We start from the raw sequence: 22,323 nt of genomic DNA, 5'->3' as shown, positions 1-22,323 counted from the left end.
GTGACTTCTGATCACCACTATCTTAAGTGATGCACACATGTTCTTACATGACAACACATTCCCCCTGTGAACAGTGCAGTGTTCATCTATACAAATTTACAAATACAGGCTGAAGCACACTGAATGTCCCACTTCTGAGTTGTGCCACTGATGATGAATGACATGAGTCAAACAAAGGTAAATATCAGTGCAGTGACTCACACCTGCTGTGTGCAGGACTGGGCAGCAAGGAAGTGTCACACAGGAATATTTAGATATGAATGATCTACTTACACTGTGGTTAAGTGTGGTCTCAGAGCCAGGGCCTCTCTTGTGCTTACTGTATGTACAACGTATGAGCGTTGTATTTGGTTGCATTAAAGAGGTATAGTGTTTTTTTAGCCCCATTAATAGACATGTATTAGTAACATCTTTCATTTTAATGCAAGCCAGCAGAGCACTACAACTGGAAAAAAGAGCCAGCAGCTCTGAAGACTTCTGGAGGCTCCACATGAGGCAACCTCCCAGAGACCCCAAAGTTTTAGTGTTTTTCCGTTCATTTTTAACCTGATGATAAGGCCCTGTGTCACAATTTTGTTTTAAGACCTTAACTATTTTATTTCATATTGCGCTCAGGTGGTGCATAATCATAAATAAAGTTGGGTTTAATGCAATTATTAAACCTGAAACACAGCAAACCTGGAGCCAGAAGTACTGCTTGGTTTCTAGGCCCCTGGGCATAGGCTATACACTGTCTGGTCTGTGGAGTGCACTGTGCTTAGGGGAACTTGGAACCAATGCTAAAATACATATGCACAGTAGGCAGGAGGTATGGGGTCCAGGGTCAATAGGAGCCAATGGGTTAATTTCCTTGGATTATTTGCGTTTGTTATACAGGATCTAAAATCCTTGTTGCAATGGATGCTGCCTTCTGTGGCCCATGATCCTCTCTGTTTTTAGTGTGCACCTTGTTTGCATCTGCTATCGATCTTTTTAATTATTGTCCTGATTTATTTCTCCACCTAATGCAAAACATGTGCTGTACAGCTGAACGAGCCTTGGCCTCATAAATATTACATATATTTTTGTATCTTAAAAATTAAGTGGTCATGTGACTATTAATTAACTCATGTCTGTTTTTTTAAATATTCAAATAACAACATTGGCTTTTCCTGACTTCCTGTCTTTTCTTCTTCGCGTCTTTGCGACTGTAGACTCAGCACCCTCACTGTATTAATGTTTTGAAGTGGTTATGAAGGCAAACAATGACATCACTTGGGGACTTTCTGTTCCAGTCTCCTGCCTCTCTCTGTGTGTGGGTGTCCCAAGAACGCGCTCGCAGGAAGTTCCTATCCTGTCGAGAGCGCGAGATATGACGTAAGTTGCTTGCCGCGCAGTGATGATGGCGTCGCGTGAACGCGCAGTAAAAGTAATGGCTGCTCTGGATCGGCGGGTGCCTAGCCTCGATGATTTCGTGGGTCAAAGCTGGACTGCCTGGGCCGAGTGGGCTGGTGTGACAGCGGCGGATGGTAAGAAAACACCTTGACGCAAACGCCGGCAGCTAGGAAGCCGTTTAACCAAAGCACCGGGGTTTATATTCGTGGAAACGGAGGACAGAGCTAACCATGTTACCCAAACAAAGACCCTGCCGGGTCCTAGTGCTGGGTGGGTAACATGTTGCTCTCTCCCAGGTCCCACTGCATATGCTCTCTTCAAGAAAAAATAAGTGATAGTTATTAAGATATAGCCATTACGGCGTGTGTTTCACGACTATATTCATGAAACAAGCTGCCAGCGTTTAAGGGATGCGTTTCAATTTGGTGAAACCAGCCGGGCAGCGGTGGCATCAGAGCGGAAGGAGGCTAGTGTGGATGGTTGGGCGAGCAACTTCTCGCTGTGGAAAGCTAGCCTAGCTTGCTAGCTAGCTAGCAAGAAAGCCAAGACTAGTCGCTGACGACGAGGCGGTTAGCGTTAGCATGCTAATGCTAGCAACAGCAGGAGGATTCAGAGTAGACACCGGTGACGGAGGAGGAGTCTGATGCTGTTGCCACCATGTAAATGCTCGCCCAGCCTTTGATGTTAGCAAACGTTACTCTGTTATTTTCGCTTCATCTTCATGTGTCCCTCTGACTGCCATTGTCGGCACCTCCATTTAACCGTTAACGTTTTTGATTTCGATAGGGAATCTCACATGTGTGTGACTTCTGCCCTAAAAGTGGTCTTGCCCTTCCCAGCTTTAAGTGTGTGCGCTCACTCATTGTCTGGCATCACTCCAAGTGCTACTCTGGCCATAACTATCATATAAAGTCCATGTCCACCTCTCAACACCATTAGCTGCTTACTGTTAGCAAACTATGACAGAAAGACAAGTGAAAAACATGAGCAGCACTCTGTTGAGAGGCAGTTGACCTGTAAATCAGTCCTTTATATAACAGCTGAAGAAAATGATCATTCTGCTATTTAAGGTTATTCTTTGTCTTACTAATGAACCTGACATACAACTTTTGGAAAACATCTGACTCCCCCCTCCTTCCCATGCATGGCTTATCAAACATGTATGTAAAATGTGATGTTTCAGGGCCTGATGTGGACGACTGCAGCAAGAATGGCAAAAAGGCTGCAGAGGCTATGTCTCTCAGTAAGGAGGGTAAGTCTTCACACCATCATCTACAACACATAGTCAAGGCCATCCTTTTTCCTTATCTGATTCCCAGATCTCGGGACAGAGGGTGTCATACGCCATAAAGATTAATAACCACCTTGAGGCAAATTTGTGAACTGTGATATTAGGCTATATATAAATAAAATTTGACTTGACATCTGTGAACGAGAAAGCATAAGGCGTGCGTGTATTACTGTGCATGTACACTGACATGTACAGTAATTAGTGTCTTAGCTTCTCTGTGGTCTCCAGCCTTGCCCAGAGACAGTGAGTAAATGGAGCTACTCGAGACCTACTACTAGAGACCAGGGCCAGTATTAAAGCTAGGTGGTGTTGAGCTTATGCAGCTCCTGACACCTAGCTTCTGTAACTGCAGCTGTCCAACAGACGCTCCCCCCTTGTGTGTACATGTTATGACTTGATTTATCAAAACGAATACCTGCGTAGTATTTGTTTGTAAGTATGTTCACTGTCTCACACTCAAGCTGCATCTCCATCACATGGGAAAACAGCCACAACAAGGTAATGATTAAGAAAAATGAGCTGAGGTCTGTGCATTTGTTTTAATTAAAAATTTCTGCCTTTTCTCACTTAGTTTGCATCGACTTAGGGATTTGTTTCAGTTCATCTCTCAGATTAATCTATTTACACCCGTTTATTCTGTTCAGGGGCTGAAGTCTGTCTGAGCTCACGCTTGGTAAGAAGTCAGGTACAAACCATAATAGGCTGCCAGTCTGTCACAGGCTGATCTATATATAATGTCTATAGACATGCAACCTTTCACAGTTCGACACAGTTCACCTAGCCTGCAGCTCTTTCACCTGTGGGAGGAAACCAAAGCACCCAAAGGATACCCACTTAATCAGCACGACAACATCTGAACTCCAAGACACACCAAGCTGTCGGTGCATAACAAAATGTATTTCTTAATGTAATCAGAATGACACTGCCAGTTAACAATTGGCATTTGCCAGTTGAAAACTGATTTCAGCTGTATTTTCTACCAGTGGTGCCCAGCTCCGATGGGACTTTTTAAGTTAGAAGATGTATCATCTTTCCATAATGCAGCGTTATCCCCGGATGCCTCACAAAGTGACATTGCCATGTTTCTTTTTCTGCAGGCTGATATCTGTGTATCCATTGTATTTCCTCTCCTCATCACACCTCCCCTCTCCTCCTAGACATGTCCATCTTTGGCCTCTACCCCGGCCACGATGACTTCTACCTGGTGGTGTGCAGCCATTGTGGCCAAGTGGTGAAGCCGCAGGCTTTTGAAAAGCACTGTGAGCGGAGACATGGGCCCGTGGCTAAGTTGTACGCCAGACTGCGCTCTCCCACCCCTGCACCCCAGCCCCAGCAGAGGCCCCACCACGGCCTCTCTCCTTCCCATGGGACCAATTCTGCTTCTACTTCAACCTGGGAGGGTAGAGGCCAGGGGGTTGGGCAGCTACGGGTAGCCCCACCTTCGCCTTCCACCCCACCCCAGTACAGACACTCCAAGAACTCCAAGGATGGAGTACGGTAAGAATAGAGCGGGGCAACCTGGAGTGAAAGCTCTGACTAGAGCTCACAGGTCACAGACTGAGTTCAGGGTATAACTGTTTACTACCACCAGGTAGCGATGGGTACAGAGCCCCGGTACTGAACGGGCCCTGGGGCTACATTATTCAAGACCGCAGTATCAATAAGCTCCGACCTTAACAGTTCTATCAGTTCTGGAGCTGTACAGTTTTAGTTTTTTTTTTCTCCGCTAGATAAACATTATTTTGCACATTTATTTCACCAACTCCGTCAAATGTCCGTCTATGTATGATATATTTTCGCTACTATCACAGAGGATGAGAGATCTGTCTCTTTCTCTGCCTGCTGTTTGTGTGAGTGGAGGGCAGGGGGGGCGGGGCTGTTGTTCCAGTGAGAGACACACACACACGCACGCGCCAGACAGTGCAGTGCAGTGCACATACCAACTCAAGCTCGTAGCCTACCTTTAGATATATAACGATGGCAGGGAGAACCAAATGTCCAAAGTGTGGCCCTACTTCACTAGAGTTGATGCAAACACAGCCCGTTGTCACAAGTGTGACAAATGTTTTGTTTACGTTTTTTTTTTTTTTTTCTCTTCCTCAAAAAGTATCGATAAGAGTACCGTTAAAGCACCTGATCGGTAATCAGTATCGGTAAGAGTAGTAGTACCGTTATAATCTTAACGATACCCATCCCTACCACCAGAATGTAGACAGTTGTTACCAGTGCATGGTAGACTACTGGTTACAACTGTCTGCTGGGTTGAGCAGAGTTAGATAAGAAGATCAATACCACTTTCACATTTGTCTGGTTAATATAGGACCACAGCCAGAAGCCAGTTAGCTTACCTTAGCATAAAGACTGGAAACAAATGGAAACAGCTAGCCTAACTGTGTCCAGAGGTAGACTCCCGACCAGCAGCTGTAAAGCTCACTAATTAACACATTATATGTTGTTTGTTCAAAAACTGAGGACTAAAAACGACACATGGTGGTTTTACAGTGAGGTTATGTGCTTTACTGTTTCTTGCCTGGGAACAGTAACTTCCTGAAGTTATCTCATCACTGTGAGGTTGTTAGAGAACTGCACTATACAAGAAATAGTCCAACAAACAGCCCTCTGTAAGGCCAAATCCACACTAACACATTTTAGTTTTTTAAATACATCCCTTTCTACGTTAACTCATGGCTTCCACACTGCTCTGGAGTTTCCAAGGCCCTATAACTGAGATGCTGCTGACTCTGTTATAGTATAAAAACTCTGGGGTTGTGTTATAGTCTGGAGGGAAAGAAACAAACTGTTGGAAACGTTGATGCTGACACCATACTTGCCTTCTGATTGGATCTTATCAGTCATGACTACCTGTGGTGAAAACAACATGCATAACAAATTACAAGCGTTGCTGACAGTCTGCTTCCTGTTTTCACCAGCACACACATTTCCAATGTACATTAATGGTCGTGATGATTGATGACGATTATTTATGATACAGAGCTAAAACAGTCATCTGAACGGAGATCGTTTTCATTTTAAAACGTTATTTGAAAATGAAATTGTATTTGTGTGGATGAAGCCTAAAGTTGCAACTTGTTGTCTTTAACCTGTAGACACATAAGGACCATTACAGTGTGTGTCATGAATTTTTAATTTCCAAATGACAGTATCAAAATGCTGATATCAGGCAGCATAACTGGCATGGCAAAATTTACTGCCATGTGTCTGCATTTCAGCATGGTGTACAATTACAACTGTCAAGATGTGTTACTGTGGAATAGAAGAATGAGAATGATGACAGGAAATGAGGACAACAGAAGTAGTAAGGTGATGTAGAGTAAACTGTAAACGGAGTGAAAAGTGTACTAGAGAGAAAGCTTAGATCCAAACGGACCAAGTTTGGTCTGGGATGATGATCCTTGATGATGTACCTTTTCTCTCTCATTCAGACATTCTCCACTGGAGAAGTCGTCCACCTACAGCAGCCACACAGAGTCATCAGTATTCAAGCAGCCGCCGCCTTTGGAGCCTCCAATGAGCTCTCCACCTCCATCACTCAGAGATCCCCCGTGGCCACATGGAAGCACCCCACCTGGTAGACCTTCACCCAGTGACAGGTCCCCCACCCAGAGCCAGAGGAAGGACTCCTCTCTGGCCTCTGCGGTGCCAGGCCACCGGATTCCCAGACCCTACAACAAAGTGGCCTCCAGTGAGTACAGATGGAGAGATGAGGGTAATATGGAGTAAGAGGTTGAAAGATGGATAGATAACACATACTCTGTTATGCTAATCATGCTTACCTGTTTAATAAACATGGTCATAATTTTTAGATCCACAGTTAAAGTCTTGAAGAGGAAGCTGAAATTATGTAAAACTTCATAATATTATAAGATTATGGGATAATATGTGCAGCAGTTGAAATTCTGTTAACAGAGATGGTACTTAACTGGTTTCCTCTGTTTACTCAGATGTTTACACTTCATACTGAGTCAGGTGGTTTAGTATGAGACCAAGATCCACAGCACATGACAAGGTTTTGTTTACTTTGATCACATGTGAGCGTGAGTGCCACCTAGCCAAGAGTTTTATATCCATGAGTCTGAAGAATTATCATATACCAGAACCCTGCACATGAGGTTTTATAATATTTTGAGACAGGATTGAACAATTCTGAAAAGTTATCATGGTGACAGTCTTATTTTCTGCTGTCTCTGCAATCACCAGGTGGGATTAAGCTGTTCACGTTTAAAAGTTAATCTTCCAGGAATTGGCATGTGCACATATTTAACGGGGACAAAAGTAGTATTGGGTTCAACTGACAGGTTGCTCAGGCTGCAGCAGCCTCAGTCTTCTGGATGTGTTTAGGGACAGCACTGCTGTGTAGTCGTGGCAGACCTTTGACCTTTGGCAGGTCTCAGAACCCAAAACACAATAATTGTAGTTATGAGCTTGAAACTGAAGAAAATAGACTTGAACCTAAAACGACGCTTTGGGTTGTGGTTGTATAAGTGAAGCGTGACTGAAATGCAGCCAGCTGTATCAGTTAAAACAAGCATCTGTCCTGTCAGTGTGTATGAAACGGATGACTAAATGTTTCTTAAATGACAGTCAACTGGTCAAAAACACCCAGACGGCAGGAATTCTTTTTAATTTTTTTTAATTTTTAAAATTTTTTTGTTAAACACATTTTGGTGAAATTATATGAATATTGTTTTGGCTAGAGGCTTTATGTTTTCAGGTTGTCCATCAGTCTGACCACCCCATTCCGACAAGAATTTGGTGGTCAAAGGCAAATCTCACTCTGACCTCACAAAACATGTTTTTGGCTATAAATTCATTTGCTTGTTATGACAGTTTAACACAAATGTCTAACAGGATAAAATGATGAAGTGATGACATTTTTATATCCCAAAGGTCAACTTTAGTTGATGCTGACATCATTAAGTTTTTTAAAAACACTTCTGGCCATTATTCAACTCAGGAAAGGAGGTTGACCATATTTCCTTTAACTCCTGTTGATGGAGGCAACAACCACGAGGAGGGAATTCTAGTTTATTATTTAACAAGATAGGTGTTTGTCAGCATCATTGACAACACTGTGTGTGGGTATAGACATGTTGACGTGTTTTTAATTGTCTGTTGATTGTGTGATGTTGACGTTATTATTGTGTCCATAGAGAGGGAGTGTGACCTGGACAAGCACTGCGGAGTCCTTGACCCTGACAGGAAGAAAGTCTGCACTCGCCTCCTGACGTGTAATGTAAGCTCCACACACACTGAGCCTCACCACACTAACACCCTGCTTGTTTTTTTTTCAGATTCTCATGCTTCTTATGTCTTTGTCTTGTTTCTCAGTTTGTGGTTTTTCTCTGCAGAGTTCAGTGAAGCATTGAGAGGTTAATTTCAGAATCTAGTCCTGTCATTTTTTGCTTTTGACCCAATTAGTGCACATCAGGCCAGGAAAGTAGGCTGTGAGTTTGTGGTTTCTTCATCTCTGTGACAACAGCCAACAAGTTGGGTAATAATTTTGGCATTGTGCCTTTATCAGATAATTGACAGGAAATAGAAATATAGCTTTGGTAGAGAAAGGTTAACATGTGATGGAGGCACTGAACAACAAAGTGAATCCTTTGCTTTTTTAAAACACATGCTACATGGCTAACAGTGGAATACTCCAATGACAAGGTAGACGGATAGCAGTGTCAGAATTTATTGATGACACCAGTCCTATGATCTGGCATTTATATTTGATTCCTCCCAGGTCTCATTTTCCTGGCATATTATCTACCCATAAAAGTTTCTATATTTAGATATTTATTTCAAAGGTTCAGTCTCTGTTAACCAGCCCATGTTAGCTGTTAAACAGCTAGCCTGCTAACTGCAGCTGGAGACAGCAATCCTTGTTCTGCTCTGCAGCCTCAGCCTTTTGCCTTGTTTTGAAGTGACAGGTAGCTATATGCATAACTAATCATTTGATCACAAGTTCAACTACATCTGTGGTGAGACTCACAATTCAGATTATGGATCATGATGCTACCCAAAAAGATTGTGACGAAATCTTTTGGCTAGATCGCCCAGCCCTAACTCAAAAACACATCTTTAGTCTGTTAGTAATTGCATAGTTTTATCAGGGTGTTTACAAATGTGTGACTAATGAGAAGTAATAATAAGAAAAACAATATAAATTGTGTTAAGTAGCTTCACAGCTCCTTGGCTTCCCTCCCATAGTTGTCTGTACAATTTCACATCATTTTCAGACTCATCAAACATGCGTTATGTGTTTCCATTCATGAATTTTTTCACTTGCCTGTATTTAGATAGAAATGATCACCAAAATGTCATTTCAACTAACGCTGACTTTTTTTTATTACTGTTTTTAAATCTGTGATTGGCAGATACCTGTAGTATGACAGTAGAACATCCCAACACAAATATTTCCACAATTACACTTATTCACAGAAAAATCTGAGGCAAAAGTGGCTTTTACTTTCAAAAAGGAACTTTGCATTAATGTGATGATTTCATGTGGCAAATCTGTTTCACCAGACTTTGAAATGTAAAAAATTTAAAATTCAACTCTTGGAATTTCAACATATGTCACATGACCAATGGAGAGTAACTTGATTGGCTGGATGTTGGTTCAGTTTGAGACAGACAGATGGATGGATGTTGAATCTGAACTTTTAACTCGAATTTTGACATCAGAATTTTTCATTCTGAATTTGTGAAAGCAACAGTGTAATGAGTTTCAAATTTCAAGAGTTGAAATCAGAGTAAAAAAAAAAATTCAGATACATAATTTCATGCAAAAAAAGGTCAGTGCTAGAAATTCACAGGCTTTTAAATTTCAAAATCTGGTGAGACAGATTTGCTGTCAGGCAGAAGTTAAAGCACTAGGTATGTTTCTATGAGGTAGAAGTTGTTTGTTCCTTGTTATGTGTAAAGTTGTATTTCATTACATATGCTTTGTATTGTGTGGAGTTGGATTTATGATACCTTCCACATGTCATCAGTGTATTGAAATGTTGCAGTGATGACCTGATGGTTGATTACCTTGTGCACCAGTTTGCACATAAAGCAGTTTGATGCTATTGCAATGTCTTTAGATTCTTCAGACTATCTCCCTAAAATGTTTAAAATCATAAGATGGGATAAGAGTACAGTTGTACATTGGAAAGAATTATCTAATCATTATTTAAAGCACGAAGTAGGCAAAAGGTTGATCTCGATTTGAGATCAGAATAGATGAATAAAACTGCAGTCACAGTTCTTTGGTACTGATCACTACTGACTGATACTGAGCGGGCAAAATGACTCCTAGCACAGGAAGAGTCCTTATATGGTGGCTGGTGTCTATGAAAGAGGAAGTGTGTGTGTGTGTGTGTGTGAGACCACATCTAGCGGTGGTAGACAGGATGACCTGATTAACAGGAAATGACAGGAGTGATGGGAGAAACACGCAGGAAGGCAGGCTGCATCTCATACCTGTAGTAGGTAAACAGATTCCTGGTAGAAGGATGTGTTATCTCTTCCACCTGCTGCGAGGGAAGGAAAAATGAAATTTAGTCATTTTTAAATTAAATTTAGAAATGATTAAATTTGTAAATAAAAAAACACTGGTGCATAATTGAACTGACAACAGCAGTACTTTTACTTGAAGCCTCTTGAATGCGCTCCTGTTTAATGAAATAATTATGCAGTAAAAGCCAAAACAATTAATTACAACAATTCAATTTGTTTTCAGACAGAAAATTAAATATTTGTTATCTGACAATAAGAAACACATGCTGGTTCCACATTCTCACTTCTCTTCTTTTTGGATTTCAATGCAAATTAAATGGTTTTGGAAAACAGGGAACATGAGGACATGTTCACTGAACTGGTGAAGTGTGATGGACATACTTAATTCCTATTCTCATATAATAGAATAAATCTTCTTAGTTATTTGAAAAAAATGTATAGGTTCATTAATGATTTAGGTTGTTTTTGATGGCACAGGATCAATATAATACATTATGATTTATTTCTGACCCTTTGCTTGCTCTGTGAAAACAGTGGGACATCTTCTAACACAGATGTGACCTGTGACTGAATAAAGCAGCTATCAGTTAAATTGACTAAATGAAAACATCTATTTTCTGACCCATAACAAAAATCAAATAGAAATTGTACAAATGATTATGATGAACTCAGCACAATTTCCATTCCTTGGGAAGAGCAGTGGTCTAGTTGGAGAGATTACCGTTAAACTAATTAAATAATTTATCCAGGTTATAAAAACCAATGTAAAACAAAATAAAAACTTCATGACAAAAATATAAGACCTTAAAAATGAATGGATTTACTCCAATAACATGTGAAAGTGTCACCACCATAAGGGGCTTGGTTTGTACTGCCAAGCTGTAACATGGAACAAAGCTCCAAAATAGAACTCTAATCACAACTGGTGGGACAACTTTCCCCATCAAAGTGGAACAGGAACTTTTTTTTTTTTTCTTGTCTGTGTTTTGCATGTGGAGAAAGGGAGTAGGGGAATGACATTTAGTATAACCAGACAGGAACTGAACCAGGGCTCGCTGCTTAGAGCCTCTGCACCCATGTGGTTTGAGCCCTAACAGTTGAGATGAATGGTCTTTAATTTAAACAAAAACGTATGTCTCCCACGCTCAGACTAGTTTAGAAATAACGTTTGTTGAGGATAAAAGATTAACACTTTTCAATAGCTCCCAAGATCTTTAATCTTGTTGTTGCACCTCATTGTTGGGACCATGGCAACCGCAAGTCAGAACTCAGATACCAGCAGATTTTACTGGTGTCTGAGTTCCCTGAATTATTTCACACCTATTCACCAGCATAAAGCAAATAGATGGATAAAGAGAAGCAAATTTAGAGCAACATCAACCTCAGATTTAACATTCAGGCTGGACCAATAGAGTGTGTTTATGAGGCTAGTTAGCAAAACATGCAAATTTAATTGTCACATTGCTAAGCTAAGGTTGCTACAACCTACTGAACTTGGCCACGTGATGATGCAGGTCATTAGTGGGTGGCTGCTGACAGCTAGCTGACGTGCGCATCATCAAAAATGTACCAACCAATCTACATCAACAGAGACACCACGTGTTTTCTCCTACGGATGTCTGATGCTAGTCGAGTTTGTTGAGAATGAAGACAACAGGAAGGAAGTTAAAGACTCTGTCTTTTCCTTTTCAATATCAGACACCTAACAAAACCATCATACTGCAAACCTTCTGCTCACTGTGATCACCGTTCTTTATGAATGAACATAAACAGTGATCAAATTAGTCTCTTTGTTCAGTAGGGAGTCATAAGGTCATAAGTTATCTAGATGTCTCTCCAGTTCTATCTACGCTGCTCTGTTTCACAAAGTAAATGAAAGAATGAAAACATGATCATCTAACTCAAACCCTTTGCAGCAGCTATCTACAGCAGGAGTCTCATTAAGCCCTTACATTGGCTATAAATCCTGCCTGACTGCCTGTATCCTGTGGCCCGGTCCTCAGATCCACTCCATCCACCAGAGGAGGAAGGTGGTGGGCCGAAGCAAGAACTTTGACCAGCTGGTGGTAGAGCTCAAGACCAAGGTTCGGGAGAAAGGAACCCAGTCGCTGGAGGGAGGCTCCTCCAGTGGACGATCCCCCAGCCCAGAGCCCCCCAGGGAACAGGCGGGGACTCCGCACTGCAGAAGACCTCTGGCCAGCCTCCCTGCGTTCAGGTCAGTGAGCTTTACTGAAGCTTAGGCATTTACAAGTGTACTTATTTAGTCTGCAGTTCCAATCACTTCACTTTTAAACCACATATTTACAAGGAATAACATTACATAATCACCAAATATAGCTGTTATCAGTTTCAGTTCTCTTGTTCTCACACACTCACTCATATGATCCTGAGATTTGCTTCTGTCCTGCTCCTCTTCTTTCTCTCTGCCTTGTATTGTACAGAGGGTGAAATATCATTGTTAAAACACCAACTAGTCTATACCTGCCACACAGCAAAAGATAAATCCCAGTCATAGTAAAAAATGTCTGTTAACCAAAAGTTCATCAGCCCATGTCATGGCAGTGGCTGACCACAGTTTGACCCATTTAGATAAAATAGCAAACCAGGATTAGCCTGCTTTGCCTAAATTGGGTATAATATTACCAGATTGAATCTGAATAATTGCACTGTTTTATACTTCAAGACTAATCTCATAATTACAGATGGTTCATTCCAAAACCCTGCAGCTACACAACAAAGTAAAGACAACAGAAGGACCTAGAAAATTCAGATAGAAACAGGGATTCAGTGTTGGAGCAAGTTAGTGTTGGTGGTCTGACACATCCAGACACTGTGGACAGCTGTTCATGTTGTGAAACAGTCAGCGTCAGTATATTATTGTATATCAACATTTGAATTTTTTTTGTTTCAGTCGATCCACTGGTGCGTCAGATTGCACTGCGGAAGAGGAGAAGCAGCGGCAGGATGAGGGAAGTGTCAGAGCTCCTTCACCACTCGTCCATGGGCGAATCTCAAGTGATGAAAGTGAGGCAGAGGGACCAGAGGAACCACTAGAGTTGTCATCTTCTTCTGCACATCCCAGACCATTAGCGGTGAGCCATTTGTTCTTGGGTTTAATGAAGAAAATAGCACCAGGGAATTCCTACCAAAACTATTTATTCACATGTACAGACAGTAAATTGGAAAGCTTCATTGGACTGTGTAAAACAGCATTCAGTCTTTTCAAAAGGGGCAGAAAGTCTTAAAATCAGACTCATAAATATGGCTCGGACATCCTATGACCTTATCAAGTAGGAAAACAATTGCTTTCCCCAAACAGAAGATGCCAGTAATGAGCACATCCCACTAAACTTGTTTGATACACAAGAACACACTTCACAGTCTGAGCTATGGTCAGCAGATTTGATCACTTTTCATGTCCAAAAGAAACATTTTTAAATCAGTTAATAACATCCATCAATACAAGACAACTTCAAATCATACTAGATCCAACTTGTGTTTTTAGCGGTGTTTCCACCGCAGGAACTTTCCCCAGGAACCAGGAAATTAGTTCCGGGGTAACTGATCGACCCTCAAAAAGTCCCTGGTCGGGGGGTAGTACTTTCCAAAGGTTTAGGAACTTGGGGGGTGTGGTCTGCAGTGCTGAACATTTCTGACTGGTCTAGTACTTGCTGCATTTTATTTCACCCGCCATGTTTAAAAGTCCGCAGTGAGCGAGCACAGAGCGAGCAAACACATTTTCTACACCGCGAAACAGGTCCAGGAGAAGGTAAAAAAAACTGAAACAGGACTTCAAAAAAAAAAAAAAGTGGCTGAGGTTGTCACCCGTCACATATAATACGGGATCATCCCGTATTTGAAAATAAAATGCTGCGTCCTGTATTGAATATTTACTATACTACTGCTTATATTTGTCCCGTATTTACATTCATGTTATGTCCTCAAAGTGCTGTGAATGATGTAATGTCAAGTAATAATTTTGCATAATCTTCCTGGGACTTAAGGCCGCGGTGGAAATGCAGACAATAATGGGCCTCAGGAACCTTTTAGTTCCTGAAGAACTTAAAGTTCCAGGTACTTTTTGGTCGAAACGTGGTTTATGTGATGTTTGCACATTCTTCTCTGCAAACCCGAATTACGTCATCAGTATACAGCACCTTTGTTCCAAAACACCTCTGGTTTATAAGTGTTATGTTTACACACTGAAGACACTCTTGTGATGAGATCAGAGAACTTTTCCTTGTGAGGACTGATCGTGGCAAATCATGTTAATGCATGCAGCGCTGCTCAGTGGACTGACGCAGCGCTGTTCCAGTTAACTCTTCATACCTGACTATCACTGATGGATATATCACAAATTTATCTTCGTCTTTAATATTTCTTCATTACTCCATAATTGCAGTGAAGGTGTGGACAGTAGAAACAAATCAATCAACTATTTATTATTTTTTTTTACAGTAGTCTGTTTCCTTGTATCTTCATTTTCATTTGTGGGTTTATATTAAACTACAAAGGAGTATAGATTTTACAAACGACATGTGAGAGTTGTTTCTAGAGCCACTGCTGACACAGATAAGCAAAGGAAACACTAATTTGTAACAGATTTACAAGAACATCTTCTTTCTTTAGGTGTGCTCATTCGGCAGCCATACGCTGGGTCACGGCATCTACACGTTTGACAGGAGACTTCACCACCTGCGGTCGGCGCTCAGCAGTATGCTGGAACAGCACATCAGTGCCCATCTTTGGAAGTAAGAAACCTGAGCTCACATACCTGCATTTTTGGCTTGACTGTGCTTTTGTGGTACTAATCCTTCAGATTATTTTTGTAAGGACACATACAACTTGGTTTCACTTGAAGGTTATTACTGATGCCTTAACTGGGTATTTTTTCCTGCCTTCCTCTGCTAAATAGGAATTAGGGCTCAACAATTAATCAAATCTTATTGAAATCACAATATGGACAAATGTAATATCTAAATCGCTGGAGCTGCAATTTCTTTGTTGTGTCACAACAGACCATGAAGGAAGCATTTCAATGCTAGAGAGACACCCCAGCCTATAAATCGTATTCTCCAGACATAAAGGAACATGATTGTTTAGTACAGACCTCAGTAAAAATCTCATCATCATTTTCATGGGGTATCTTAGTGTGCCTAGAGAAAGAAGTACAGGAGATGATAGGACTGCCAGATTCCACCTCGTTGTGGAAGGTGATAATACTGTTTATTTGGACAACCGACCTTATAGTTTGAGATTTTAGAAAAAGATTTCTTGTAAAGGAGCTTTTAATTTCTGTATGTAAAGTAAGATGTTGTCTGCATATTGACTGATTCTGCTTTGACCCCTTTACTCTCCAAATCCTAATTTTTGTAAGCTCCAAAGAGGAAAGTCCACTTCAGTCAATGAAAAGCTTTACCACCTTACAGCAACCTGGTGGATTATGTTAAGTAATACTTGTTATTGGATGCAAGCAGATCTTTTAATCCTGTTTGATCTATATGTACTATTGATAGGGTAACTTGCCATTCCAGTTGGTGGTGCTTTACTGATAATTGTTAATGTCTGTACTGTCTAAAGATAAACGGCGGTAGCTGGGAGGAAGGGTGGCGTCTTTATGGCGTTTCAGTATCACTATAGTATTTGCTGTGTTTGTATGAGGTGGAGTTCTGCTGATCTGTGTCATTCAGAAAAACTGGTCATGGTGCTTTATAAGAGGGAATTTGGGCTCTGTGGACTGTCATGTGTAAATGGTTTATCTAGTGATTGAACTTGGTCTATTGCTATAGTTGCTACCATTAAGATCTGGTTCACTGTGTGATGGGTGTGTAGTTTATAGTAGAGACTTTGAAAGGTGTTATCTCTTGGTGAGGTGAGGGTCTCCCGCTAAGTTTGAAATAGCTGCTATAATAGTGCAAGACATTTGTCTCAGTGTCATAATTGCTGAAGTAAAATATATATATTTCTTGTATGCTAATTGAATCTAATGTATATTTCCCCAGTTTGTTGAGGTTTTTATCTGTGTGAGCTTTTGCACATCAATTTTTAAAATGTTTGATTTTCAGTTTGAGGTTATTTTCATGAGATTTATTTTTCTCCAAAGCTCTGCTTTTGTGGTTTCCCACAGTAATATTAGTGAGGTGTTCAGAGAGTCTGAGGGATGCCAATGAAATCCTGAAGAAGCGAAAAATTAAGATCGGGACATGATCGCTTATTACGATGGAATGAATGAATCTGTTATATCCTATATAATTGTGAAGTAGTCAATGCAGTAAAGTGAGCGATGTAGCACCGAAAAATACAATATCAATTGTAGATTTCCATTTCATGTTAGTTGTTGTCAGTAAATCTATTTCTGGGTTAAGAACTGTGTTCAAATCTCCTTTGATTATGATTTTGGAATCTGGGATGTGAAACCATCTAGGGTCAGACCAGATCAAACATATGTTTCTCTGTAGATTCTCCCCCTCAGTAAAAGGATGAGGGACAGTTACCTCAGATCCTGTGTGTTGGTTACACTAGCAGATAAACTTGAGACTAACGCACTGTTTAGTCTCTAATAGATGAAGCAGATGGCGTTTTCTGCTGCCCAGAATAGCAGCGGTGAAGAGTCTGTGATGTTGGCAGTAAGACAGTGACTGAATATTGGCTGATATTGACTATGTTTACATGCACATAAGAAAAATAGCTCAAAGGAAGATTTGGGTTCAGCCCTATCATGAGTCTTGCAATAACCTGGTTACTAATAGATTTTTCCCCTATCTGCTTTTACATCTTTGAACCAAGACTGACATATTGTCATATCTGAATTATATTAAGATTATCAGACATGTTGGGTAAATAGTGTAGAAGTTGCAATGTTTTTAAACTCATTTTGAACTTTTTAAAAGAAATAAGAGTAATATTGTGTACTTAACAAAAACATGAGAGGAAGAAGAAGCATAGATGGTGTACCCATGATCTCAAACTAGCCACAGGAGAGGCAGCTACACAACCGAATCAATGAAACACTAAAGTATAATAAACCATGTTGTATTTTGAAGTTCATATTATTACATAATTTATGTAGATAAATGAGACCAATACTGTATCAGTATACCCTGCGTGCCCATGGAAGACCTTTAACAAGGACTGATGCATCAGTGTTTCATGTTATCCTAATATAAATTCAAGAACTTACAATACGAAGCAATAATATAAAGTGTTGGGTTATATAGAAATAAATGACTGACTGTCTCGTGGCATTCTTTACTTCAGCCAAATCCGTTATTGTCCGAGTACAAAAATAGAAGCTGTGTTCAAATCATCAATTATTTTTAAACGTTTCAGTCAGTTTAACAAATGGTTCAGTCAGTTAAACCAGTGACAGTTATCTGGTAGCATGAAGCAGATGTTCTAATGCTGAACTAAATTTGAGCTAATAGAATTCTATAGAACATTTTTGGCATCAAACAGACATCTATTTTTTCTGATCAAGGTATCTGTTATCTGTCAGATATATTAATTTATGGATTTATTTTCTTTCAATCCAGGAAAATACCTCAAGCCACAGACCTTCAAGCTCCAACTCCCTCGGCCAAGACCATCACTTCCTCGTCTCCCTCCTCTATAGCCGCCATGTCCTCCTCTTCATTACATTCTAAGGTCCGCACAGGAAGTCACATCAGCTCCTCCCTCAAAACTGCATCCTCCTGTTCCTCTTCTTCCAGTCGTGTTCCAGGGAGACCCCCGACAGCCATACAATCAGAGAACTCCGGGGGTGGTGGCAGCAGCCTGGGTGGCGGTCATCTGGTTTCTCCAGGTAAGCCTGTGGCGGTGCGTCAGGGGGGTCCCGGCCGACCCAAGAACCCGGTGGGGCGTCCCAGCAAGCAGATGCTGAAGCTGCGCGAGGAGGCTGCTGCCGCTGCCGCCCTCCGGAAACGCAAAGCCCCGTCGCAGGAAGGGGAGCACTCAGGCCCTGACAGGAACTGCATCATCCTCCAGGACCGGGGCCGCCCACCCTCTGCCGCCTCATCCTCCTCCTCATCCTCCTCTTCCAAAGCCCCCATTCCCTCGCCTCTCCCACACGGACAGACCAATGGCACGCTTTCCCCAAGCAGCAAACCCCGCCCCCAGCCCTCCCCCTCAGAGTCACACTCGCCAGCCGCCAAGGCAGTCTGGACCTACCGACGGACAAACGCCCCTCTGGGCCATTCATCACCCCCAGACCTCTCCTCTGCCACCAACAATTCCCACAGCCGGGCTGGAGTGGGGGACTCAGGACTGCATGGGCAGGGCAGTGGGAGGGGCTTTGAGCACCAGGGGCTGGTGAAGAAACGTAAGGGGGGGAGCATGGAAGAGCACTCGCCCTCCTCCAAACCCTCAGCACACCGCCTGCCCTCCTCCTCCTCTTCCAGCTCTGCCACCACCTCCTCTCCGCGCTCTAATTTCTACCCTTGGAAGGACAGTAAAGGCGGGGGGCTGGCCGGGGGCGTGGAGAAGAAACTTGGCACACAGAAGGTGAGTTTGGAGGAGAGAAAAGCAGCGAACTGAGCAGCACATACGATGACAGGGAAAATGATTTGGAAGTTAAAGTTACAATATGCAGCTTTTCTCCTGGAGGCTGAGGCACCGTGCCTTTGTGCATCCTTGGTAAGATGTTCCTGGCCCAACACTCATCTTGAAGATTTGTGATCAGTCGTAGAGCTGATGTAACAGGCAGTGCGAGGTGTCATCACGCCCTGAAGAAGCAGACAGTGAACACTGCTAACCTGACTAATCTGACTGTTTTTTGGCGGGACTAGAGATGAAACGGTTACCGGTTCACGGTAAAAATGCCAGACGGTTAGTATTACCGTTTAAATTTGAATTATCACTATAACCGTGGTTGTTTACCGTGGTTAATTACTGTGGTTCATTTGACTCACGTTAGGTTCTGAACAGCAAACAACGTGGGTTTGTTAATGTGTGAGTCAAAAATATGACACACAAATCCAGAGATTTTTCAGCCCACTAAAACCCTTTTACACCAAAGTTTTTTTTTGTTTGTTTCTTTTTTTTTTTAAAGCGAACAAACCCGCTAAAAAGAAGATTGACTCCATTTTCACTGACGTATGAGTATGCCTTTCTGTTCGGAGCGATGTCACACAGACACAGGAAAGAAACAGTGAGCTGTAGCCGCTTCGATTGGTGATTGTGTGTATTTCAAACTAACCCTAACCCATTAGCGTCTTTTTCCAAAATAAACAAAAACATAGCAACAGATCTAGCAAGATTTTATACTCCTTATTACAATAAAATCAGTGTGTATAAGCAGTTTTTTTTTATGTAAACCCGCTAAAAGGCGATTGACTCCAGCAGAGTTTGCCTGAGAGGACACACAAAACCGCAGAGAGCAATGTCATCACATATACATATGTAAGGGTGGAATTGTGAGCTGTTAGCTGCAATGCAGACTAGTAAAATAGATCTGTCACGTCTCATCCCTGGGTTGGTGCTCCTGTAAGTGTTCCTCGTTTGAGACGCTTTGATTGGTTATTGAGTGTTAAACTTATTTTGGGGCTGTGTTTACTCTAAGAGGAAGGTGTAACAGTGGTGTTTCTGGTTTAACAGCACCATTCTGGACAGGTGGATTTACAGATTTACAGTGTGTGTGCTCTTAGAGACATCACAGGTCAGAAAAGAGGCGAAAATTAGTGTTCACCTGGGTTTACATCACTGCTGATTGTAGCTGATAAACCAGCTGACACTGGACTGAAAGCAGCTGACATTAGAATGAGACCAGCTGTTAACGAGACTGAGACCAGCTGATATGAGACTGAAAGCAGCCGACACTGAACTGAAACCAGCTGATACTAGACTGAGAGCAGCTGACACTAAACTGAAACCAGCTGACACTACACTGAAACCAGCTGACACTAGACTGAATGTAAACACGATGCGGTCTAGCTATACTAGGTTCTGGCCTAGTCTTGTTTTCTTACCATCACTTCATGTGACATAATAAGGTGGCTTCAGATTTTCTGTGGACTGTTATATTTATGTGATAAAGACACCTGTATTATCTGTAATCTACATCATATCTACAAAGTATGCCAGTCACTATTGAGAACATGTGTTGTAAAACATCAAAAACTAATTTAAATTTGGGTCTAAGAAGTTGCTCTATCCCCAAGCTATCTCAGCTAAGAGCTCCGTATCTATGGCAACAACCTGCAAAATCTGACAGACATGATAGCTAGAAATGATGTAAAAAGATTGTTGGAGCGAACAGAGTTTAGCAGCTTGAAGTTGAAGCTAATCAGCTACGTATTTTAAATAAACTACCCAGAGTATAGAATGACAGTCATATTTAAAGATACACTCGTGTTTTTGTACCGTTCCCAGCAATGCCCCCAAATCCCAAAAACTGGACTCTACTGAGTTTAGAAATAAGATCAACATTAAGGAAGTGTCTTTTCTAGCCATTTGATTCTTGTTTAATGTTGTCTTCTGATTCTGTCTTTTTCGAATGTCAATTTTTTTCTGTTAGTTTGCACAGTTTTGAAGTGAATATACAAATCAGTCAACAAAATCAAAGTACTAATTTCAAATGTTTCTTTTGTCCCACAGCCAAAACTGCACCATTAAGTGTGCCTGCCTTACAAGCCACTATGAGGGAGCCAGCTCTGCAGCCTCTGAGGCAACAGGACTCAAGTGTGTGTGTGCGTGCGTGTGTGTTTGTGTTTGTGTGAGAGATAGCGTGCCTGTCTTTTGTCTATTGAGCATATGCTGAAGTGTGAGTGTGTCAGGTTGTTTGTATGTGCAGATTTAGTGCAGTATGGATCTGTTGGTGTGAATCGCCGCTGGGTGTGTGGGTCTGTGTGTTTGCTGTTGTCTGGATGAATGTCTGAGGGAGAACTGGGAGTGGGAGGGTGGGATGAAATTCAGAGTATGGATTTAGAAATACCTCAAGACCATCCGGTTATGCTGCTAAATTAAATATGTTGGTTTATAAAATGGATTAAAAATGTCCTTTACACTTGGTTTCTGTGACTTATCTTATTCAAAAGTGTGTGTGTGTGTGTGTGTGAGAGAGAGAGAGAGAGAGAGAGAGAATGGAGCTATTAAGTTTTGCAATTGCTACATAGCCAATGTAACCTTCAACAGCTGTTAACTTACCAGTAGGGCTGTCACGGTATCAGATTTGCATTACACAGCTATTGTGGCCAAAAGAATTCACATTAACGACATAATTATGGTATCTATACAACATTTTAAGAAAAAAAGGATATTAATGCTATCAGTCAAATAAATCTTTAAGGTTGTTTGTGTGTAGGCAGGTGGAGAGAGTCTGTGACCATAACTGTACAAAAGTGTAATATAATAATATCACACTGCTAAAGTAAAGGTCCACAAGGCCTAACATCTACCATAATGATATTATCATGAGCATTATTAACAACATATCAATATTTAATTTTTTAAATGTCTATCGCGACACCCCTACTTACCAGCCAACGCCTCAGTCATTGTTACATGTTGAATAGTTTATAATACATCCTTCTTCAAGGCAGACTGGAGTGAGACTACAGTGAGTCAGTATCAGAAAGTGACAAGATGGTCTGACCGGCCCCGGGCTAAGTGGTTAGCATGCTAACTTCAGTAAAAGAAGAGAAGTGATAGAAATGGAAGCAAAACAAGAGATGACATTGGGGTTGTTCTTCACCACTGCAGACAGCTCTTGGTGAGTAAAGGAATGAAGCTTTTCTTCTAGACTGGTACATATTACGTAAACAGCTGTTAATGCTAATGTTGTCTATATAGCAATATGAAAAACCTGCATAAAGCCCCTTTATGGTTCCCACTTCTTTCATTGAAGCTATTTGATGCTCACAGGAAGTGAAATGTCTTGATCATCATTTTATTTAAAATTTCCCAGAAGTCAGACTTTGAGTTTGAAAGGTAGCCACACATGAACAAACACATCCACATGAATGGATCAAATGATTTCTTCAGTAAATATTTAGGCTGTTAAGACTTTTACTCTGTTACTGTGTGATGTTACAGCTCAGCTCAGAGACTTTTATTTTGTAGATTATGTTTCTGTTAAAAGTTCAATCTTTTTGTTATCATGCAGTCCAAAACTAGCTGGTTAGTTTTTGACTAACACCTGGTCTCAGTGT

General features: G+C 41.3%; 1 protein-coding gene across 2 annotated transcripts; it reads left to right on the top strand.

The window, feature by feature from the left end:
• Window positions 1–1,363: 1,363 nt before the first annotated feature.
• On the top strand, window positions 1,364–21,179 carry atxn7l2a (ataxin 7-like 2a). Of its 2 annotated transcripts, none has more exons than XR_015438363.1 (10): window positions 1,364–1,508; window positions 2,558–2,626; window positions 3,823–4,162; window positions 6,109–6,368; window positions 7,837–7,919; window positions 12,184–12,395; window positions 13,092–13,272; window positions 14,810–14,931; window positions 17,713–19,003; window positions 20,771–21,179. XR_015438363.1 is itself a non-coding variant. In XM_023424811.2 (10 exons), exons 1-10 carry the CDS (start codon window positions 1,379–1,381, stop codon window positions 20,786–20,788), a joined length of 2,382 nt encoding a protein of 793 aa, XP_023280579.1. In that variant the 5' UTR covers window positions 1,364–1,378; the 3' UTR covers window positions 20,789–21,179. The 2 variants fall into 2 exon arrangements, 1 of the variants encoding a protein (XP_023280579.1); XM_023424811.2 differs by having other exon boundaries at window positions 17,713–18,679.
• The last annotated feature ends 1,144 nt before the right edge of the window (window positions 21,180–22,323 follow it).

Source organism: Seriola lalandi, unplaced genomic scaffold, assembly GCF_002814215.2.
Source record: "Seriola lalandi dorsalis isolate HSWRI2012SDOR001 ecotype SW California unplaced genomic scaffold, Sedor1 jcf7180002054748, whole genome shotgun sequence".
Classification (NCBI taxonomy): domain Eukaryota; kingdom Metazoa; phylum Chordata; class Actinopteri; order Carangiformes; family Carangidae; genus Seriola; species Seriola lalandi.
This window is presented reverse-complemented; position numbering and strand designations above follow the sequence as displayed.